Below are 23,513 nucleotides of genomic sequence, written 5' to 3'. Positions count from 1 at the left end.
ATTCAACATAGTGTTGGAAGTTCTAGCCACAGCAATCAGACAAGAAAAAGAAATAAAAGGCACCCAAATTGGGAAATAAGAAGTAAAACTATCATTATATGCAGATGACATGATAGTATACCTAGAAAACCCTATAAACTCCACTAAAAGACTACTCGATATAATAAGTGAATTTGGCAAAATCGCAGGGTAAAAAATAAATATACAGAAATCGAAGGCATTTCTGTACACCAACAATAAAATAGCAGAGACAGAGACAAAAAAGAAAATACCATTTACTATAGTAACAAGAAAAATAAAGTACCTAGGAGTAAACTTAACCAAAGAGATAAAAGACCTGGACTCTGAAAATTACGTAACATTGAAGAAAGAAATTAAGGAAGATACAAATAAATGGAAGCAAATACCATGTTCTTGGATGGGAAGAATCAACATCATCAAAATGGCCATACTACCCAAAGCAATTTACAGATTCAATGCAATCCCTATTAAAATACCAATGACATATTTCACAGACCTAGAACAAATACTCCGTAAATTCATATGGAACCAAAAAAAGAGCCCAAATAGCAAAAGCAATCTTGAGACAGAACACAGTAGGAGGAATCACAACACCAGATATCCAACAATACTACAAAGCCACTGTGATCAAAACAATCTGGTACTGGCATAAGAACAGACATATAGATCAGTGGAACAGAATAGAGTCCAGAAATAAACCCAGGCCTCTACAGTCTACTAATATTTGATAAAGGAGGAAGGAACATAAAATGGAGTGAGAAGAGTCTTTTTAACAAATGGTGCTGGGAGAACTGGACAAGGACTTGCAAAAAAATGAAATTAGACCACCAACTTACACCACACACGAGGATAAACTCAAGATGGATCAAAGACTTAAATGTAAGCCATGATACCATAAAAGTCCTAGAGGAAAACATAGGCAGGAAAATTTCAGATATCTCACGTAACAATATCTTCATGGATACATCTCCTAAGGCAAGAGAAATAAAGGAAAAAATAAACAAATGGGACTACATCAAACTAAAGAGTTTCTGCTCAGCAAAAGAAAACATCAGCAAGATGAAAAGGAAACCAACCATATGGGAAAACATATTTGCCAATGACATCACAGACAGGGGAATGATCTCCAAAATATATAAAGAGCTGATACGACTCAACATCAAGAAAGCAAACAACCCAATTAAAAAATGGGCAAAGGACCCGAACAAACACTTCTCCAAAGAGGACATAAAGAAGGTTCATAGACACATGAAAAAATGCTCAACATCATTAGCCATCAGGGAGATGCAAATAAAAACCACAATGAGATGCCATTTTACACCAATCAGAATGGCCATCATCAACAAATCAACAAACATCAAGTACTGGCGAGGATGTGGAGAAATGGGAACCCTACTGCACTGTTGGTGGGAATGCAGACTGGTGCAGCCACTATGGAAAACAGTATGAAATTACCTCCAAAAACTAAAAATGGAACTGCCTTTTGAACCAGCAATTCACTGCTAGGATTATACCCGAAGAATCTTGAAACCCCAATTCAAAAGAACTTATGCACCCCTATGTTCATAGCAGCACTGTTTACAATAGCTAAGTGCTGGAAACAGCTTAAATGCCCATCTATAAATGAATGGATCAAAAAACTGTGGTACATTTACACAATGGAATACTATGTAGCAGAAAGAAAGAAGGAACTCCTGCCATTTGCAACAACATGGATGGAACTAGAGAGAATTATGCTTAGTGAAATAAGCCAGGCAAAGAAAGAAAAATACCATATAATATCACCCAATACAGGAAACTAAAGAACAACACCAACAAACGAACTAAATAAGAATAGCAGTCAATAGGGGGTAGGGGGGAGGGAGAGAAGGGGGATAAGTAAGGGAAGGGTTTAGTCAAAGAACATGTATAAATGACTCATGCACATGGACAACGGGGAGGGATATGATTGTGGGAGAAGGGGTGGGCTGGGTGGGGGAGAGAAATGGGGGAAAAATGGGACAACTGTAATTGAAAAACCAAAAAAAAAAAAAATCAAAAAAAAAAGAATTCAAATTAAAAAAAATAATAATAAATAAAAAAATAACATCTTTTAAAGTTATTAACATAAAATATGTTTATTCTGCCTGGGTTTGCAGGATTATGTTGTTATTTATCTCTGTTACAAATTTGTCAAGAAAATGGCTTGGGTAATAATTGAATTTAAAATCTCATAAAGTTGTTTAGAACTAATAAATAGATATAACAAAAAAAATAAAAAACAAAAATAAAATAAAATAAAATTAGGCCTTGCTTCTTAACAAACTACTGAAGGATGCCCAAGAAATAATGTTTAAAATGGGAATTTTCTAATACATTGGAAGACCTTTAGATACTTGGTCCTTGAAAAGTGTTTCAGGGTTGGAAGTAGAGTTGGAAAATTCTTCATTCACTTCTCTGTCTGAGCTAGACAGGGGAATCAGCATTTTCAATGCTAACTGTTTATGTGAAGTCTTAGTGAGCTCTTTACTAAGGGAAATAAAATCTCTCAACTCTTTCTCAATAGCAAGCAATTTCAGATATTTTTCACTATAGGAAAAATTAATATGATTTCATGAGTAGAATAAGATTATTATGTATTTACACATCTATTTAATACATTAATCAACTATTAGTTTATTATTAAATAATAAAGTTATTGAGTATCTATTATAATTTATATTCTAGGCACCACATCTTGTGTTTTTATCTACAGGAGATACAAAAATATCTATGTGACATGATAATGGAACTCAAGATCAGCCTAACAATGTCGTCGTCGGCAGCCGTCCGTCTCGAGAGACGATGGTGTAGCTTCTTAAGAGTCTATCTGCACCGCCGAGAATGGCTGTGCAGTCCAACTCGGGAGTGACACGGTATCTGTCTCCTCCCGTGTTGAATCGACATCTTGCGATGACGCTGGAGTGTCCTCTCCAGTGAAGCTGAAGCTACAGAGCCTGGGCAGGGTGATATGGAGGGTCTGCTGTTGCCCATGCAGCAGACCCCCCCTCTCTTCGCAGCTGAAGGGTCCAAGGGAAAGACGGAGTCAATACAGCTTGGCTTCAGGTGCGCCGCAGGAGTTGCCGGTGTTGACTACAACGTCAAACCGCCTTAGGGACTCCGGCTCCGGATTTTCTGTCGGGGTTTACTCCCTTAGCCTTTCCCCTGAAGAGGTATGCCGCAAGGCAGCGGAGGTTTTTTGGAGTCAGAGTTTTCCTTCTCTGATGTGCCCTGACTGGAAGATCGAACCAGCGACACTTAGCTCGCAGGCCGATGCTCAATCCACTGAGCCAAACCAGCCAGGGCTAGCCTTAAAATGTAAACACATGTTTATAAGCAACTGATTAATATAATTATGATAAGTCCCATATGAGAATATAAAGTGCTCAAAGGAAGAAGAGCTTGCTTCCAGCTCAGGTCAAGAAAATCTTAAACATGATGGAGTATTTGGAATGAATCTTAATAGAACAGTCTGGAAAGTGGGGTATCCTGGACAAAGGAAACAGCTAGAGAAGACCCATTAAAAAACATGGTACACTTATATAATCTTATTAGCCAATGTCACCCCAACAAGTTTAATTTTAAAATATTTAAAAAGATAAAAGAAAGAAAGAAAAAAAGAAAGAAAAAGCAATCAGGTTAAAACGATGAAATGACAAATAATTCAGAGTACCAGAAATGCAGATTATATAATTAAGTGATGTTGTGTAAGGTTGGGATAGTAAGCATAAGAAAGTTATACAACAGTTGTTAACAAAGTTGTGTCTAAGAATCACCTGAAAGAATAAAATAAAACAAATTCATGGACACAAACAATAGAAAGTAGTTACCAGAGGGGAAGAGATGGGGGTGAGGATGAAAAAAGAGTCAAATATAATATATGGTGACGGAGGGCAAACTGTGTGATAAAGGAATCTGGCCAAAATGCTGAGAGAAAGCAGGGGTCTGAGAGAAAACCCCAAGGCAAAGTTGAAGGTTAGAAGCAAACTGCCCTTCCTGTGGAGGGAGGGGCTGCCAGAGAAGGGAGCCTGTACGGAGAATGAGGGACTGGAGCCGTTGCCCGCTTGCTAAACATGGCAGCGGGAAGAGGGACAAAGGCAAACATGGCGGACACTGGCCCTCATTGGTTGGAAGGCTGGACACTCCACTGGCGTTTGGTGCGCAACGGGATTCTGGGAAAGGACTTTTAAACGGAGCACGCTGGAAAGCAAAAAGTAAGTTGGGTCTTTCCCTCCCCCAGGGAGACCTGCCAATGCAGGCCTGTGAGTGGAGGCCTTGGGGCACAGACTCCGAAAGATGCCTGATGCTGGACAGTGACTGGAGACCAGCTAAGCACCCACATTTATGATACTTTTGGGTGGGAAAGGGGTTCCTGGTTCAACCTGAACTGAGCAGGTGAGGGTGACAGGGTGATTTTTCTCTGGGTGTCTTAGAGGAAATAGGCTTTGAGGCAGAAACTTGCTGTTATTTCCAAAGACCTTGGTGATAATAGTCAGCACTGTGAACAGATTTTTGTTCTTGTGTTATTTTCAGTTCTTGAACCTGTGTAGTACTAGTAATGACAAATATTTAAGTAGCTATTTTTGATGTCACACTGTTTTTCTTTCTCCTTACTTTTGTTACTCAGATATTTTGGGCAGAAACTTGCCATTATTTCAAATTATATGGTGGTTAAATAAAAAATTCCTTTCTTTTCCATTGAACTCTGTCTTTGGAGATTTTCCTGGTAGGTAGCAAGCAGTAGGACCCCTTCCCTCCACCCCACTGGTTGGGTTCAGTAACAACTACATTTTGGAGGGAGAGCACATGATGCGATATATAGATGATGGATTATATAACTGTACACTTGAAACATATACAGTATTATTAACAAATGTCACCCAAATAAATTTAATTAAAAAAGAATAATCTGAAAACTGGTTAAAAATGTACATTCCTGAGCCACAAGAGACCACTGAAAATCTAGGATGGTACCCAGTATTCCAGATGATTAATCCTAGGACTGTATTTTGAGATATTATCATAGCAGACTGTGAACACTAGGCTAAGAAATAGTAGCAAGTTTCTGAGCAGGGAAACAATATGATGAGAACTATACATTAGTGGACAATCTGGGAGAACCATGTAGAATGGGCTGGAAAAGAGAGAAACCACTACCTAGTCCTCATGAAGGTGATTAAGAAGCAGGATTCATAAAGGACTCTGATGGATCAATGGAAGATTTGAAAATAAAAAAAAATGAGATGTTACATAAGATAAAAAAATATAATTTTGGACCTATTAAAGTATACAAATTAAGATTTCAAGAAATATAGAGAAAATACAGGATGGGGCAAAAGTAGGATTACAGCTGTGAGTATAGGAAAATGCATGCAAATTGATTATTACGATAGCTTTATTAACTCAAAATTATGTCACAATGGCACAGTAAACATACTTTTGCCCAATCCTTATATAGAGTCAGAGTCAAAGAGAAATAAAAATGGAAGCCGAGGAGAAAATAAGATCACAAAAAATACAGACTTTTAAAGAAACAGGGCAAAATCTTCGAAATACTCTTATTTAATAAGTGGAAGATAAAAAGCACTGATGAAGAAAAGAAAGAAGTAATCAAAGACGTAGGAGAATGAAAACATAGAGAGAAAAACAATTCTACAGTTGCTAAAACAGGAAAGAATTATGAAAAGGGAAGAATGGTAGTGTCAAATGCCATAGAGAAACCAGGAAAAAGAAGAAGTGAAATTAAAAAAAAAAAAAAAAAAAAAACATAAGATTTTTTTATTATCTCGCACTTAAGAGGAAACTTTCAGTAGCATAATGACAAGAAGATCCAGTTTACAAGTGAGAAATGGAAGAAACTACACTTGAGAAGTTAGCAGTAAAACGAGAAGTATAGTTTGAGAAGGTGAAGAAAAAGAACTTAGAAAAAGACTAAGAATAGTCATAAAAAAAGAAAAGCCAAGCGAAAAAACACTAAGGGTCCAAAGAGAAGAAAGGAAACTGATGAAGTAACATCTTAATGGAGTTGAAAAGAAGATAGAAAAGTTAAATAGGTTTAAAGATAATCTCTTCTTCTGAAATAAGAGGGAAGTGAAATGAGTGAACAAAGAAAATTTCAAAGTAGAAATTTAAAGGGGAAAAGATTCAAGAACTCATCAAGATGATTTCAAGTCTTTCAAAAAATATAGGAGGTGAATTCTTTGTAGAGAGAGGTCATAGAGTGTCTAGGGTCAAAAAAATGTTTTTGAAAGCATTACTGTAAAGAAATCATACTGATTAATAAAATGTCAGGAAAAAAACTAGTAAAATATTAAACTAAAGTTAAAATGTGTGAATTTGAACAAAAAAGCCTGTAATATTTTTTTTTTTTATGGAGAACAGAAATTTCTTTTTGTTCACCTTCAACAACTTTGGGTACAAAACTACTTCCAGTTATATATACTTTATTTGTGTGATTCCAAGATAACAGTTTTTCCAAGGAAAACAAAAATACCACCATATTAAATATGCACATTAATAACAAGATTTATGACTTCAGGCCAAGACGGAGGCCTAGAAAGATACACTGCATCTCCCTCCACAACTAGAGACAACCAGAATTTCCAGAAAATCGAGCTGTATAGAAGTCCAACAAACAAAGATATAAAGAAGAAATAGTCTTCCAGAGAGGTAGGAGGAGCGGAGCCGGGATGGGGGGGTGGGGGGTGGGATGTAGTGCAGCAGCAGCGTTAGGCCAGTGGAAAGCACAATCACACATTTTAAAATGTCAGGAGGGACACCTGAGGAGCGTTCCCAGCACCAGAACAGACTGTGTAGCTCACTGTCCAAACGCCAGGGAAAATAAAGCCTCATTGCTTCTGACTGTGCAAACCAATGGCAGTTGGGGTGAAAGAAGAAACTGCCTGTCTCTCAGCAGAGTCCACTTGTTTAAAGGGCCCCCACACTCCTAGAACATCTGCAGACCTGTCCACTCTGGGAACGACAGCCAGGGCAACAGCTAGAGAGGCACCAGTCCCATACAGAAGTAGGAGAAGTCTCTGGTAAAGGGGCGAGTGCTGGGCAAGTGGCATTGTTCCTTCTCAGACCCCTCCCTCACATACAGCGCCACAACATGGTGAAATGGGTCACCCATACTGATGAATATCTAAGGCTCCGCCCCTTACAACATAACAGGTGCGACAGCTCTACCTAAGACATAGAGGCAAACAAACACAAGAACCTGTCAAGATGAGGAGACAGAGAAGTATGCACAAAATGCAGAACAAATCAAGGTTTAAGTGAGAGAACTAAGTGATGAGGAGATAACCAACCTAACAGAAGTAAAGTTCAAAACACTGGTGATCAAGATCCTCACAGGCTTGACAGATATGCTTAAGTACAGCAAACGCATAAGGGAAGAAGTGAAGGTTATGCTAAATGAAATGAAGGAAAATCCACACAAAACCAAAGGTGAAGGGAAGGAAACTGAGGTTCAAATGATTTGAAACATAAGAAAGAAAAAAACAGTCAATCAGTACAGAATGGGAAAACAAGAATTGAAAAAAATGAGGAGAGGCTTAGGAACCTCTGGGATAACTCTAAACATGCCAACATCCGAACCACAGGGGAGCCAGAAAAAGAGGAACAGCAAGAAATTGAAAGCTTACGTGAAAAAATAATGAAGAAAAACTCCCCACATTTGGTGAAGGAAATAGACATACAAGTCCAGGAAGCACAAAGAGTCCCAAACAAGCTAGACCCAAAGAGGACCACACCAAGACATATTATAATTAAAATGCCAAAGGTGAAAGATAAAGAATCTTAAAAGCAGCAAGAGAAAAGCAGAGAGTTACCTACAAAGGGGTGCCTATAAGACTATAAGCTGATTTCTCAAAAGATACTTTGCAGGCAAGATGGGACTGGCAAGAAGTATTCAAGGTGATGAAAAGCAAGGACCTACAACCAAGATCACTCTATCCAGCAAAGCTATCATTAGAATGGAAGGGCAGATAAAGTGCTTCCGAGACAAGGTAAAGCTAAAGTAGTTCATCATCACCAAGCCATTATTATATGAAATGTAAAAGGGACTTACTTAAGAAAAAGAAGATCAAAATTATGAACATTAAAATGATGATAAACTCACAACTATCAACAACTGAATCTAAAAAAAAAAAAATATCCAACAAAGCAAACCAGAATAGGAACAGAATCATAGGTATGGGATTATTTGGAGGGTTAACAGCTGGGAGGGGGAAGGGGGAGAAATGGGGAAATGGTGCAGGGATTAAGAAGCATAATTGTTTGGTACAAAATAGGGGGAAATTAAGAATAATATAGGAAAGGGTGAAATGCATATAAGTTTATATGCATGATCCATGGACATGAACTAAGGGGGGGTGGGATTTCTGGAGGGAAGCGTAGTACTGGGCAAAGGAGAGCAAAGGGAAAAAAAATTGGGACTACTATAACAGCATAATCAATAAAATATACTTAAAAAAATGACATTCATTAAAATTCCAAAGGTTAAAATGTCCATTTTAGAATATAGTTTACCAAATAAAATTAGCCTGTCTTCAGTATATTTTAAGCATCACTGGAAAAGCCAAACCCTTCAAGACGATTGAAGAAGCTGCCCGTAACTGGAGAGGTTTTCAGAAGGAGAGTATTGACAAAGGGATTCAAATACAGTTAATTGTGAAAGTAAACACAGAAAGGTAGTCTAGGAGCTCAAAAGAATGAAGGAATACATTACAAATTGAAGGCAGGTTAAGAAAGTGTTAAAGACATAGGAAAGTATTACTACTGAAGAATGTTTCATACTGTGCCTAGCTCAGTTTACTGAACACTGGATTCCTAAAACAATATAAAGCAATCTGATAAAAAACAAATTTTTCCAAATTTTGAGCCAACAGATGTGAATTCAGTATTGCAGCTACAGCTTCCTAGCAAATCCCTTAACCTCTATGAACCTCAGCTGTAAAAATGTGAGTAAAATACGTTTATTTTTTAATCTTTTATTAGATCTAACTGCTTCATGAAATTATGAGGTTTATATATGATAATATAGAAGAGCTTTGAAAACTATAAAAAGATTTTAAAATGTTGTGCTGAGTGATTTCTACTTTTAATGCTTACTTTATATAGATTTATTTTCTCATCAGAAAGTTAGTATAGCGATAAGTACTACAGTAGGAACTGAACTGTTTAACTTTTGTCTCCTATTATATTAGTAGACTTACTGCAAAACATTATAATGAACTAAACCAAAAAAGTTTTACCATGTAAAGAGCATTTTCTTTATTTAGGAATTAGGTTTTATTATTTTAAATATTTTAACTATTAATATGAATTATTACATATTTAAACCTAAGGTCATTATAAACATGTACACTAAAAGTATTTTCTCGAATTTGAAAAAATTCTTACTGCTAAAAAGTTTCTTACCAAAATTTGTCTGGTAATTTGAGCTGTGATTTCTTTGGCATCCAAGACAATTGATGGAGGGAGTGATGACACCTCTGCCGCTTTTAATCCTAAAATTATAAACAATATTATTATTGCTGGTATCATTGCTTCTTTTAGCCAGTATTAATGTTTTCTTTCCAGATTTAAACTTTCCATCTCAGACATTTCTAGACTATTTGACAATCCTCAAAATTAAATTTTCCAAAATTTAACTTACAAATTACTAGATTTAATTACGTGTCCAAGACATAGTAAGCAAATTAGATCAATTACCTCTAAAGATACCTCTGAGATACAAGAAAATATGTTAGGGAAAGGAAAAGAGGTAATTAGAAAATTGATTAATAGTAATAACATTGAAATTGCAACTGCAAATGCAGTTGGTTAACACAAGTTCAAGGGATATATGGGTTTTGCGAGGCAGGAAAATGTTTAGCCACAGAAATGATCCTATAGGTGAATCCTCTATCTAGCAGATCAATGAAGGAATTTCTCAGAAGATATACTGGAAGGTTATTACTCTTTGTGCAAACTCAAGGTACCAACTAGTAGTCTCATGTTCTCAGAGCTTAATTTTATTATGTTGTATAAATGCCATATACACTTACTACTATGTGCTAATAATTTATTGTATTTATTGCTTTAGAGGCAACAGAAGCACACCAACATTTACTTAGAAGATTGTAATTGCTAGGCACTACACTAGGTAGTTTATATTTGATAATTCATTTAATCTTCAGAAGCCAACATACATGGAAAATTATCCCCATTTAATAGATGAAATAGAAGCTTATAAAGATTAAACATCTGATACTAATTAAGCTATCCACTTGGCTTCCTATTTCAAATGGAAAAAAGAATGCTTTTTTCCCCTCTCCTAAGTGTCACATTTATAGTTAAAATAATTTTTGGAACTTTATATGAAAATTATCTGAATCCATGAGATTTCACACATGTCAAATAATAATATAGATAAAACATATGTAATCAAGTGTATAAGTATCATATGCTTTGGTGTAATATACTCCATTTTAAGAGTTTAGACTTAATTATCAAGTTCCCAGACTCTGAAGAACACAGAAGAAGAAGCCTATTACTAAAAGAGTATGTAAGGAATACATAATTTTCAATTCACTATATAATTTACAAATATAAACTAAATTACATTTTTCTAAGGATAGATAACAGTATTTTGGAGGGTTTATGTGTTGTAATTCTACAGTTACTGGTTAATACAAGTTTTAAAATAAGATTAAGATATATAAAATGAGTTTGATATAGAAAACACAGTCTGGCAGCATTTAAGCACTCAAAAGAATGGAAAGTACTTAGATTGACAGCCAAGTAAAGGGGAGAAGAAAGAAGTTTCTCTTATGAGAATATGTAGACTTTCAGTGTATAGATATAATTTCTGCATGTAATACCATAATTTTTTTCTTCTGTGAATCCCTTAGAAAGTTTGTAGGTATACAAGATTGCTTCTTTATTTCCTGAAGTGTTTTTTACATGTTGAACTTCAAAATGCATGTTTTCTACATTAGGATACAGGACATCTAGATGGCATAGTTCCAAGAAATGTGTAGCAAACAGTGTAAATGCCTAGAATATAAAATAATAAACATCAATACTTTTTGAATGCATGAGAAAATTCTATTTTAATTACTTAAACATAAAATTTAGTTCAGTTTTCCAAGTAGCTTAGCAGAAAAGTAGGAATGAAATTAATAACTTTAAAGCTAACATGGTAGATTTATTTTTAAAAGTTTTGAAAATTCACATTCAATAAAGGACAGAGCATAAATGGGTTTCCGTAGAACCTTACTGCAGCCCTGCAAGACACTGCCACCTAGTTGGCACTGTAACTGAGTCTTCAGAAGACCATTTCACTGTTCATCAAGGCAGCTGTTGGGGGGCATGATAAGACCAGTGAATTCCACGAGCACAGGCCCAATACTGCACTTCACTTGCTAGGAAGTGAGTAAGAACTCACTTGTCACATTCCAAGCAGAACTGATCAAAAGCAATTCTGTTTGGAATGTGACGAGAGTGAATAAAGTATTCTATTAAATACAGGTAGTTTTGGCAGCAGCAATTAATGCAAAGAAGGCAAGTCTGTATCCAGAATAAGTACCTAGCCCAATAAGAACAAATTGCTGCCCTTTTCATGATTGAAGTGATCCAATGCATCAATCAACCTGCCACCTGGTGGCTGGCTGATCACCTTGGGGAATGGTGCCATATTGAAGGGTAAGTGTTGGTATCTGTTGCTGGCAGATCAGGCACTCAATAGTTCCTGTAGCCAGACTGGCCATGGTGAGTGGAAATCTATGTTACTGAGCCCATGTCTAACCTCTACCCATGTCACCATGGCCATTGTATTCATGAGTCCATTGGGCAACAACAGCAGGAGTGGCTGGAGAAAGAGGCTGACTGGTATCCACAGAACAGATCATCCTATCCACTAGATTATTAAAATCCTCCTTTGCTGAGCCACCCTTTGGTTGAGTATTCTCCTGGACCACAAATATCTTCACATTTTTTCCCATTAAGACAAATTTATATATATACCTCTTCCCTAAATTTCCTTGTCACCAATTTTCTAAGCATGTTCCTTCCAAGTCTCAGCCATAGTGCATGAACTGGTATATTATCACACATCTAGCCATTTCATGTTCCAAACAAAATGAACAAGTTAGTTACTGTTTGAAGTTCTGCCCGCTTGAACACCTTCACTATTGTCCTTCAGGGATGTCCCAGAAAGGGATGCACTTCTGCAGCTGTCTGCTTTCCAGTGCTGCCTGAATATCACACCAAACATCTATAACACAAGAGTCTTCTCTTCCTCTGTCAATGGATCATAGGGAATTCTCCATGAGGTCACAAGTACAGGCTGACAAAGAGTAGTGTAGCAGGCATGGGACCATGAGCATTTAGGTCATTTCTTCATGTAATTTACTTGTACCTTCTTCACCTGCTCAGGCTTGATCTCCTATATACCACTTCCATTTGATAATGGAGTACTGCTGTGTACACCCAACTTTATGGCTGGTAGGTCAGGTAACACCCAGTTCATGATGGGCAGCTCAGGTTGTATGATAACTTGGTGGCCCATGGCTAATCGTTCAGTCTCTAATAAAGCACAGTAGCAAGCCAAGTGTTTTTCAAAAGGAGAGTAGTTATTAGCAAAGAATGGTAGGGCTTGCTCCCGAATCCTGATGCCCTGTGCTCCAGTTCACCTACAGGGCCCTGCCAAACAGCATCTCCACCTGCCACTGACACTTCAAGCACTACTGACTCTGCTTGGTCATGTAGCCTAAGTAGCAGAACTGCTTGCATGAACATGTTGCAGAGTCTTCTCTTGTTCTGGGCCTCACTCAAGAACAACAGTTTTCAAGTCACGTGGTTAATGGGCCAGAGTAACACAGCCAAATGGGGACTACTTTGCCTCTAAAATCCAAAAGCCAACTTCGTATTTTGCCTCTTTTTCAGTTGGAGAAGCTAAATGTAACAACTTGCCCTACACCAGTGGGCCCCTAGAAATTTCACTGAAGTAAAGGTCCCTCCCCGTACTTTTGTCGGATTTATTTCTCGCATCTGACACAGATGCCTTACCAATAAGTCTATAAATCTTCTTGCTTACTAGATCCACTCACTACAAAATTATCAATATAATGGACCAGTGTAATATCTTTTGTCAGGTTAAGTGATCAAGATCTTTGCAAACTAAATTATGATGTAGAATTGGAGTCGATACACCCCTGAAGTTGCAGATATATTGCTGACATTGCCAGCTGAAAGAAAACTGCTTCTGGTGGTCTTGATTCACAGGTAGAAAAAAGCATTGGCTAGATCAATTAGCTGCATACCAGGTACCAGGGGATGTGTTAATTTGCTCAAGCAATGAAACTTCATCTGATACAGCAGCTGCAATTACAGTTATCACCTGATTAAGGTTTCGATAATCCACTGTCATTCTCCAAGATCCATCTGTCTTCTGCACAGACCAAATACGTGAGTGGAATGGAGATCTGATGGAAATAACCATCTCTGTGGTATTCAAGTCCTTGATGGTGGCACTGATCTCTGCAAACCCTACAGGAATACAGCTTTGCTTCTGGTTTATTATTTTCCTGGGTAGAAGCAGTTATAGTAACTTCCATTTTGTCTTTCCTTCCATAAAAGTCCCCACTGCACAAGTCAGGGAACCAATGTGGGAATTTACCAGCTACTGAGTATATCTATCCCAATTATGCATTCTAGAACTGAAGAAACAACCACAGGATGGGCCGGGAACCCACTAGGCCCACTGTGAGACAGACCTCAGCTAAAACTCCATTTACCACCTGACTTCCATAAGCCTCTACTCTGACTGGTAGAAGCCAGTGATATTTGGGGTTTTCTGGAATTAGAATCAGTTTAAAGCTAGTGTCCAGTGGTCCTCAAAGTGTGTGGTTATTTTCTTTTCCTCAATACACTTACCCTGGTAAAAGGGCATAGATCCCTTTAGAAAAGGCTGGGAGAATGACTAAGAGAATAAAATTTTGGCAGTATACCAGAGTCCTTCCTCAGGGGGACCTGGCCTCCCTTCATTTCAGAGGTTCTAGGTCTATAAATTGGCTCAAGTCTAGAAATTGGTTAAGCGGCTGTGACTCCCTGTTTTTATGATTCAGGATAGACTTTTATGCTCTTGACTTAAACTTCTATGCTTATACAGATCAAGTAATAATTTAATAAGCTTCCTATCTATTTGACTTCTAGAGACACCATAATCAACTAGCCAATGCCACAGGTCTGACCAAGTCAAGACTATTCTGATTGCTGCTTCGACTCTGCTGTCTGTTTTGGTAACCACTCCCACCTTGCCTTTGATGACTGAGTGCCACCAGTTGGCCCCTGCCACCCTGAGATTTAAGTTTCCCAATTCAGTGACTGCACTTTCCAATGCAAGGTCTGGACTATAGAGAAAAGCAATCACAGAACTCTTCAAGGATATTGGGGCTCTCCTCACAAACTTATTTCTTACAGTCATGATGAAAGGTATGTCTTTTGGACCTATCCAGGGTAGGTGAGTAGGTCTTAAATGCTAAATCGAAAATAACATTCCAATCTCCCTAAGCCTTTGAATCTTTTTCTCTGTGGATGGAAGAAAGGGGGTTTCGATGGAAAGTAACTTCACAGGGCATCTGATCATAAATTCCTAACTGGGCGGGTTATAGTCATGCCTCAGGCCTATAAATACTTTAGTAAAAGGTTTTAAGCCAGCCCTGACTATAGTTCTTGTAGGTTAACACACCTTTAAAATATGAGACCATATTACCCTAGAAAGGGGTATTTACCCTGAGAAACTACACAATTTTGTTAACTATCCTGTAATCCAGCACCTACCTTGTTTTTTTCTGATCCTCACGTAATCTTCTTTATGTTACTCCCTTAATTTCAAATGCATAAAGGAAACTGAAAAACTGTCATTCCCTAGAGCATTTGAGATCATGCTCTCTGGTACATGTCAGTTTGGCTCAAATAAACTTTAATAAAAATTCTTTACAGGTTTAGACGTTTCTTACATTGAGATCTCTACATTAAAGCATGGCAGGTCCAACACTTCCAATTTACTCACCATGGACTACCTGTTGGTTCATGTTTCAACAAACCAATGAAACATCCCAACCTGCAACATTAAATGCAAAATCTCTTCCTAGCAAGTCCATATCAATAAATTCAGTCCAATCCAACTTTATGTTCCTGATATATGGGATAATTATATCCATATCCAGTTCCTTAATATCCAGTTCCACATGTTCCCCAAATTTCTATCTGTATAAATTAGTTACTAGTAGTTCTTTTGAAGTATAGTATACCTCTAAATAAACCATACTTTCTACCTCACTCTTAGGGACCTTCTAGGACCTGCATCTGGTTATGGTCCAGAAGCAAAGAAGGTTGCTAAGGATGGATCCCAAGGAAAATAGCATTGTCTTAAATGGCAATTGCCTTGGGGAGGCCATTAGATTCTTCAGGCCATGTAGGGTTAATCCACTCAGATAGGAGGCCTATTGACAAAGTACACTTATCAGATTTTGATCTATGTGTTCCCAGCTCCATCAGGGTCTTCCCCCTTTGTCTCCATTCCAACTTTCAGAATCCTATTTCTTCCTAATCAATGCTCTCACTTTAATAACAGAGTTGCTACCAAGTGACTAAGAGTTCAACCTGAACTGTAATTCAGCCAATCACAGGATGAGATCTGGGTGTGATTTTCAGGAATCTCATTCCTATGACTACAGGAGGTAGGACTCTCCTTCAGGGTACATATAGAAGACTTAAGGTCATTTATATAGAAATTTATGTAGGCATTTGAATTCCTAAGCTCCTTATTTTCTTTCTCTGTTTTGTCCAGTAGCATTAGGAGTAACCAGCCAATCTTATTATATTCGTTACTCTGACAAAAATATTTGAAAGTATCATATATACAGTGACTGAGCTCCTTGCTTTTCTTTACAAGTGGTTAAGACTATCCAGTTGTGATATTTTGCATATTTCTTTTTTAATATGCTTTATTGATTATGCTGCTACAGTTGTCCCAATTTTTTTCCCTTTGTTCCCTTCCACCCAGTGACGCCCCTCCCTCCAGTTGTCCCCCCCACTTAGTCCATGCCCATGGGTTGTGCATATAGTTCTTCTCAACATCTTCATATCTAATCCACTCCCACCTACTATGCTTCTCAATTCCTGTACCATCTCCCTTCCTTTCCCCTTTCCCCCTCCCTGCTGACCTCCCCCCAAAATGTTCCCCATACCTAGAATTCTTTTCCCACTCTTACTGCGTACTTAGTTTGCCTTTGTTTCGGTTCCCTAGCTTCTGTTGTTGGTTATTTTGATACAGTTTTCACTTTAAAGTTCATAGTTTTGATCCTCTTTCTCCTAACCAAGTCCCTTTAACATTTCATATAACAGTGGTTTGGATCTGATGAACTCCTTGAATTTTACTTTGTCCTGGGAGCACTTTCTCTGCCCTTCTATTCTGAATGACGGCTTCGCTGGATAGAGTAATCGTGGTTTTAAGTTTTTGCTTTTCATTACTTTGACTATTTCTTGTCAGTCCCTTCTTGCCTGCAGTTTCCTTTGAAGAAACCAGCTGATAGTCTTATTGGGACCCCTTTGTACGTAATTCTCTTCTCTCTTGCTGCTTTTAAGACTCTCTTTATCCTATATTTTTGACATTTTGATTATAATTTGTCTTGGTGTGGTTCTCCTGGGTCCAGATTTTTTTGGAACTCTCTGTGCTTCCTCAACCTGTAAGTCTATTCCCTTCCCCAAGTTAGGGAAGTTCTCCTTCATTATTTTTTCACATAATTTTTCCATTTTTAGTTCTTCTTCTTCACCTTCTGGCAACCCTATGATTTGGATGTTGGCCTGCTTATAGCTGTCCCATAGGTTTCTGAGCCTCTCCTCATTTTCTTCACTTTTCGTTTCCTCTTTCTGTACTGGTTGACTCTTTGTTCCTTCCTTCCCTATGTTCCAATTTGTTGATTTGATCCTTGGTTTTCTTTCCCTTACCACTTATTTCGTACGTGTCTTCATTCATTTCAGCAGGACTAGCCTCCATTCCTTCCCCGTCTTATTTAAGATCTGCTGTTAGGTCTGTAAGCATTCGTAAAACCAAAGCTCTGAACTATGCCTCAGTAAGATTTCCTATCTGTTGAGCCTTTAGATTAGATATCTGCTGTCTGATCAGCTGCGTGATTGGGATCTCTATCATGATCTGTGCCATCCTGACAGTTTTGTGTTTACCTTGGCTTCCTGGGTGGGGCTGTCACACCTCCTACACTCTAGGGGGCAGAGCCCCTCGCACTCATCACTACTGGGCGACCTTCTCACCACGCTGTGGCGTTTTGTGGGGGGAAGGGGTCCAGGATGGATTCCTGCCATTCACTCTCTGCTGAGAGACTGGGAGCCTCCTCCTCTGTCCCCACGCCCTTTGGCTCTCACAGTCCAAGGCAATGGGGGTCTGCCTTCCCCGGTGTTGGAATCGTGAGCTGACAGGTTTGGTCTGCAGCTGGGGTGCTCCCCAGGTGCTTCTCGCCTCCCCTCAAATATGGGTGTCTGTGCTTACCTCTGTCCCACTACTGTCACAGCAGCTGCAGCCACCAGCACAGCTTGACCTCTCTGTCCCGGCTTCACCCCTCCTATCCATCCAGATGAGCACCACTCTTTATAACTTCATACATTGGACTTCCATGTAACTTTATTTTCTGGAACTTCTGGTTATTTCTGGTTTTGCTGTAGTTGTATTCCTTCTTAGTTGTGGAGATGGAGCGAGTCAGTCTAGGCCTCCATCTTGGCTGGAAATCAATATTTTGCATATTTCTATTGCCAGGTCACATTGTGGAATACTAGCGCTTTCTTTACTGCTGGAAATAGTCATTAGTATCTTATCTAATCATAGGAGAGTCGAGTTTAGAAACCCCAGAACCAATTCAGAAAGCTCATTCGTAAAATTCTCTTCCTTTAGAACCATTCTCAAGTCCAAAATCTGTGTTATTATAGTTTCCCATAAGAAACTGAATTACCAGGGTGTGTGTGTGTGTGTGTGTGTGTGTGAGAGAGAGAGAGAGAGAGAGAGAGGGAGGGAGAGAAAGGGAGAGAGAGAGGAAGAGAGAGAGAGATTTATTTTAAGAAATTGGCTCATGTGATTATGAAAACTGACAAGTCTCTAGGTCTGCAATCAGCAAGCAGGAGAGCTAATGGTGTAGTTCCAGTTCAATGTTGGCAGGCTCAAGACCCACAAAGAGCTAATATTTCAGTTTGAGTCCAAAGGCAGGAAAGCACCAATATCCCAGAATGAAGGCAGTCAAGCAAGTGGAGTTAACCTCTTACTCACAGGCCTTTTTGTTCCACTCAGGACTTCAACTGGGCCCAGACAGTTGAATGGGCCAACCCACATTAGAGAGGGCAATCTGCTTTACTCATTCTACCAACCCAAATACTAACTTTATCCATAAACACCCTCACAGTTAGACCCCAAATATTTTTTGACCAATCGTCTCTAGGATACTCTGTAGCCCAGTCAAGTTAACGTAAAATTAACCATCACAGATATGAATTAGCTTTTAATCCTAACAAGTAACACACACATCTTTCTTATATGAGAAATTCTGATCAAATGACATAGGTTCATAATTACAAAGACTAATGTTATCCAATAATGTTACTTTTGACTCTTCACATAACTTTAAGTATAATATGTTTCTCATTCCATATTAATATATCATTATAGACTCTTATTTAAGGTATAGTAAGTCATCGTGGACTGTCAGGAGTATTTTAAGGTACCTTAAATGTGGAGAAATATTTTTATTTAAGTTTTTTCATATCTCTATATATTTTGAGTGATGATCTAAAAGGTAATTTTACAAATAAGCTTAATAATAAAGCAAAAACCATAGTTTGTTTTATATAATTGATTAGTTAAAAAACATTTTCTTTAAAGGAATGAACTCTCAGGTAAAATATTAATATCTTCCATAAAGTGACCTCAGATGCTTAGTTTTATTTCATGCTATGACATCACAGTCAATGTTATTACACATGGAGACAATTATTGAAATGCTTTCATGTTTTGCTATTTAATTTGATAAAAATTAAGGCCAAGTTGACTAAGTTTAATGTTATTTGTACTTCTTGATTTCCTTCTTTCCTTGTCCACATCATGGCTGTCATATCAACCATTCCTATTTCCATTAGAAATAAAATAACAAAAATATAGATCCTATGGTAATTTTTATTACCTAAAATTGTTTAAAGAGTTATTTATAGGTGTCTTTAAAAGCCAATAATTTTAAACATATAAAAAATAAATCAAAAAGGACTCAAAATTAATATACTTAAAATAGGAAAGAATACCTTTAAGCTCAGCAGATATTCACAAACAGCATAACTAATTCCAATACCTTCTTCTGTATTAGTACCTCTGCCAAGCTCATCAATTAATATAAGTGATTTGTCATTAGCATTATGTACAATATATGCTATCTGAAAAATATAATTTTAACATTATTCATTATAACCAAACAGCTGTCACTATCATAGGAAAAAATTAAGAAAAATCCAGTCTCTTTATTAATTCATTTGAAATATATTTTTACAAAAAAATCTAGCTAAGCAGAAATTAAAACATTGCTTTCTAAAAATCTCATGACTGATAATTCCAACAGAATAGCTGATGTGTATAGAGACATAAGCATATGTGTATGACACAAAAGAATAAATAACCCAGTATCTAAAAATATTGATGTTTTAGATACAGCAAAATAAAAGAGCAATGAATTAAATGTTTAAATAAAGCATAAAAATGTTTATTTTCTTCTCCACAAATTACTAATCAATTGTCATAAAATACTCAAAACTATCTCTCAAACTAATTGTAATTTTTCTATATCATGTAAGCATGGAAAGAAAAAAATTTAAAAAAAAAGCATCTTATCATTGTCCATTGATTCCTGATTAAACAAATTAATTTAAATCCATGCCCAACAAAGACTAAGACCAAACAGACATGTTCCTTCTCCACTGAAAATTATTAACTCCCTTCTCAAAAAACAGAATTCCATCTTTATTATGTAATGATACAATAGTAACCTTCATGACCATTTTACCTTGCCATGGGACTAAGCTTCATGAGCGTTGGGAGTATTTAAAAATAAATATAACTTAAGCACCTAATATATTGCTGTATTCTCCCATAGATATTCAATATATCCTATTAATAAATAATTATATAAGTGGGGAAATGATAACTTTAATCTTCCTCTATCTACAGAAAATTAGCCAACTATGTAGTGATCCAATAATTCCTACTTGCTAAAGATAGGCCAAGTTATACTAAATTCCTTAGCCCTTCAAGCCTACTTGTTATCTGCTCACATCAGAAATAGGTGATGATACATACTTTGTTATACGAAGTGAAAATTCTATAAGAGCACAGAATATGGAATGATTTTTAAAAGCCTTCTAACATAGTGATCTTTTATTTTAAAACTAAGCTTAACAGGAACAATAGATACACTATGCAAAATGTTCCTGAACAGAGCCTTGTTTTCTGAGAAGACTTTCATGCCTTCCATACAAAAACATGAAAGCACGTTTTTATCATTCAACAACACTGCTTTTTCTTTAAAGCTGTATTTTTCAGTAAAACAGTCATTTCCATTTCCACGTAAGATAGAAATTGGGACGCTGTCTTTGACTGCCCTCTGGCTCTTGTAGAGTAGTATAAGCACATCTGCATGTTTTAGGTTAAGAATAATTTCTTACATGATGATTGACCATTAGTGGCAGAATTTAATGTTTTTAACATAAGAAAAGTTTAGTTTGCATACCTCTTTCATTTCTTTCATAAATGTTGATGAATTTGTTTCTATATCATCATCAGTACTGATTCTTGTAAAAATCTGTTCAGCAATTCTAAAGGAAGAATATTCTGCTGGAACATATGATCCTATAAAATATAAGATCAAAGTACACTGAAATATTTTTGTAAAATGTAAGTACTAACATTTTGCACTTTCCACTACCTCAGATTATTTACTAGCCTCTTTAAAGATTATGTGGGGGAAAGATTACTGAATATGGAGTTAGAAAACATGGCCCCAGCTATGTCATTTATTATATAACCTCAGACAACACTTAAATTCTTCTTGTCTTTTTTATATATAAAATAGAATAATTGCCCTATCTATTGTACAGAGTTATTTGAAAGTTCAAATAAAACAGTATATACTCAAGTACATTAGAAAGGTTTGTTATGTGATAAAAATTTTTAATAATAGTTAGATGATGAACATGCAAAGTATAGAAATTTAAGAGAAATGTTTATAAAGCATTTCTCTAAAAATTATTATAGAAAAATATATTAGAAAATATCTGTTAATACAAATGCACAAACATATACACAATCAGAATGAACACAAAATATTTAATTTTTTTTAAGTTGAATTTTCAGTCATGAGACTGTTTGTCCTGAGAAGTTATCAGGCTAACTAATACAAAATATTATTTGAAAACAATTCTATCTGCTTAATACAATTACCTCTATTTTATGGAGTGACATATAAAAGTCATTCTGAAATCATAAGAAGATAAAAGTATACAAATAGTTAACTGGGAAAAGTATCAAGTATACAGAACTCTATATAGACAAAATGGTGAAATAATGAGAGTAAATAAACAAAGCCAAATTATTCCAGAATTTAAAACAAAGGTAAGGATGAAGACTAGGATTTACCTCTGAGAAATAAAAACTAGTAGGAAAAGAAAGCAAAAGTAAGGTACTACTAATAAAAATAAGAATAACAACAACAATAGTAATTATAATGATTGCACCCAGAAAGGAGATTTCTTAAATATAATTTATAAGATTATCAAAAGGATTAAATGGAAAAATAAATGTGGAAGTACCAAGTACAGAATATGGCATATATGATGTATGTATATATTTTCTCCTCTCACCTCCACCAAAAAGTCTCTTGATTTTTTAAAAGATTTTGTTTATTTACTTTTAGAGAGAGGGGAAAGGAGGGAGAAAGAGAGGGAGAGAAACATCAATGTGTGAGAGATACTCAAATGCCCCCAACTGGGAGCTTGGCCCAAAATCCAAGGATGTGCCCTGACTGGGAATCGAACCAGAGACCTTTTGGTTCACAGGCCAGCGCTCAATCCACTGAGCCACACCAGCCAGGGCAATGCTTTCAATTTTTTAAAATCTAAATTATTACAAAAGCCTTGTGGCTGGTATTTTGCTTCTGGTCTGACTCTCACCTAGCCATACATCAACCAGAGAGATCTATCTGAAAGTCAAATCCAATCATACCATTCTCTTGCTTAAATTTCAATAGCTCCCTACAGATTTCTGGATAAAGTTCAATCTGGTTAAGTTCCTAAGGCCCTTCATGATCTGACTCCTGTCCATCTCTGCAGTTTTATATCCTGCCATTTCTCATAGCTGCTCTTTTCTCTGCAAACCAAAGGAACTACAAAGCCTCTGGACTCCTTGTAGTTCCTTGGAAATACCATACTATTTCTTTGCTTCTAACCTTAAGAATATGCTCTTACTTCTGCCCCAAAAGCCTCCTTCTTATACTCTTTCCATAAGTCCATATGCTTTTATATACATTATCTCACATAATCTTTACTATTCTCAGAAGTACTATTGTAACTTTTATTTACAGATAGGAAAACTAAGGAGGTTAAATAATTTGCCAAAGATCACATAGTTAGTAACTTGACAAACCTTAGTTCTAAAGCCTATGTTCTAAAAGTCCATGCATCACAGAATAATCTATCCTGTTCTAATAATAGTCTTTCAAATATCTGAGAAAAGTATTTTACTTCTCTTGTCACTAAATTATTCTGTGATGCATGGAAGATAAGAATTAGGACTAATGAGTAGAAGTTATAGAAAGGCAAGTTTCAATTCAATATAATGAACACTTAGTGCTGTTCAATAATTGGATGGCCTATTTTTTAAAGGCCAGAGTTCCCCATAACCAAACAAAAGTAGGATTATGTCACATATGAATCTGTATTCTTATAAAAAGAAAGCAGTTGGCTAAGATATTCTTTTAATTCCAATAAAACTATTAACTCTGTAAAATATTTACCATTCATTCATTCATTCATCTCCAATTTTCTTTCTCAGTAGTAAGGGTAAGTCTGCACTGAATCACCAATATTGTGATTGCTGTATTTTCCTTATAATCATTATATTAGGCCAGAGTTTCTCAACAACAGCATGTGACTAACATCTTGGGCCAGATAAATCTTTCTTGTGTTTGTGGAGTGGGGAGAGGAAGAGAAGCTGTCCTGTGCATTGTAGGATGTTTAGCAGCATCCCTGGACTCTACAGTCCCCTCAGCTGTGACACCAAAAATGTCTCCAGATATTGCCAAATAACAAGGGGAAGGGGGAACCAAATCACCCCTGTTGAGAACCACAGCATTAGGACATATCATTTCTGATTCATATAATCTCGT

At 36.7% G+C, this 23,513-nt stretch overlaps 1 protein-coding gene across 1 annotated transcript in view; it reads right to left on the bottom strand.

Annotated features, from left to right (window-relative positions):
- Positions 1–23,513, bottom strand: part of MSH4 (mutS homolog 4) — a 76,775-nt gene that overhangs the window by 2,134 nt on the left and 51,128 nt on the right. The window contains exons 16-19 of the mRNA XM_090271684.1: positions 20,862–20,980; positions 19,387–19,515; positions 10,908–11,082; positions 9,463–9,551 (exon numbers count right to left, since the gene is read on the bottom strand). Coding sequence (XP_090127810.1) covers positions 9,463–9,551; positions 10,908–11,082; positions 19,387–19,515; positions 20,862–20,980 — 512 coding nt within the window. The remainder of the gene's footprint in view (positions 1–9,462; positions 9,552–10,907; positions 11,083–19,386; positions 19,516–20,861; positions 20,981–23,513) is intronic.

The sequence above is a fragment of the Furipterus horrens genome, unplaced genomic scaffold, assembly GCF_987537825.1.
Source record: "Furipterus horrens unplaced genomic scaffold, mFurHor1.1.pri manual_scaffold_3, whole genome shotgun sequence".
Taxonomy (NCBI): Eukaryota; Metazoa; Chordata; class Mammalia; order Chiroptera; family Furipteridae; genus Furipterus; species Furipterus horrens.
This window is presented reverse-complemented; position numbering and strand designations above follow the sequence as displayed.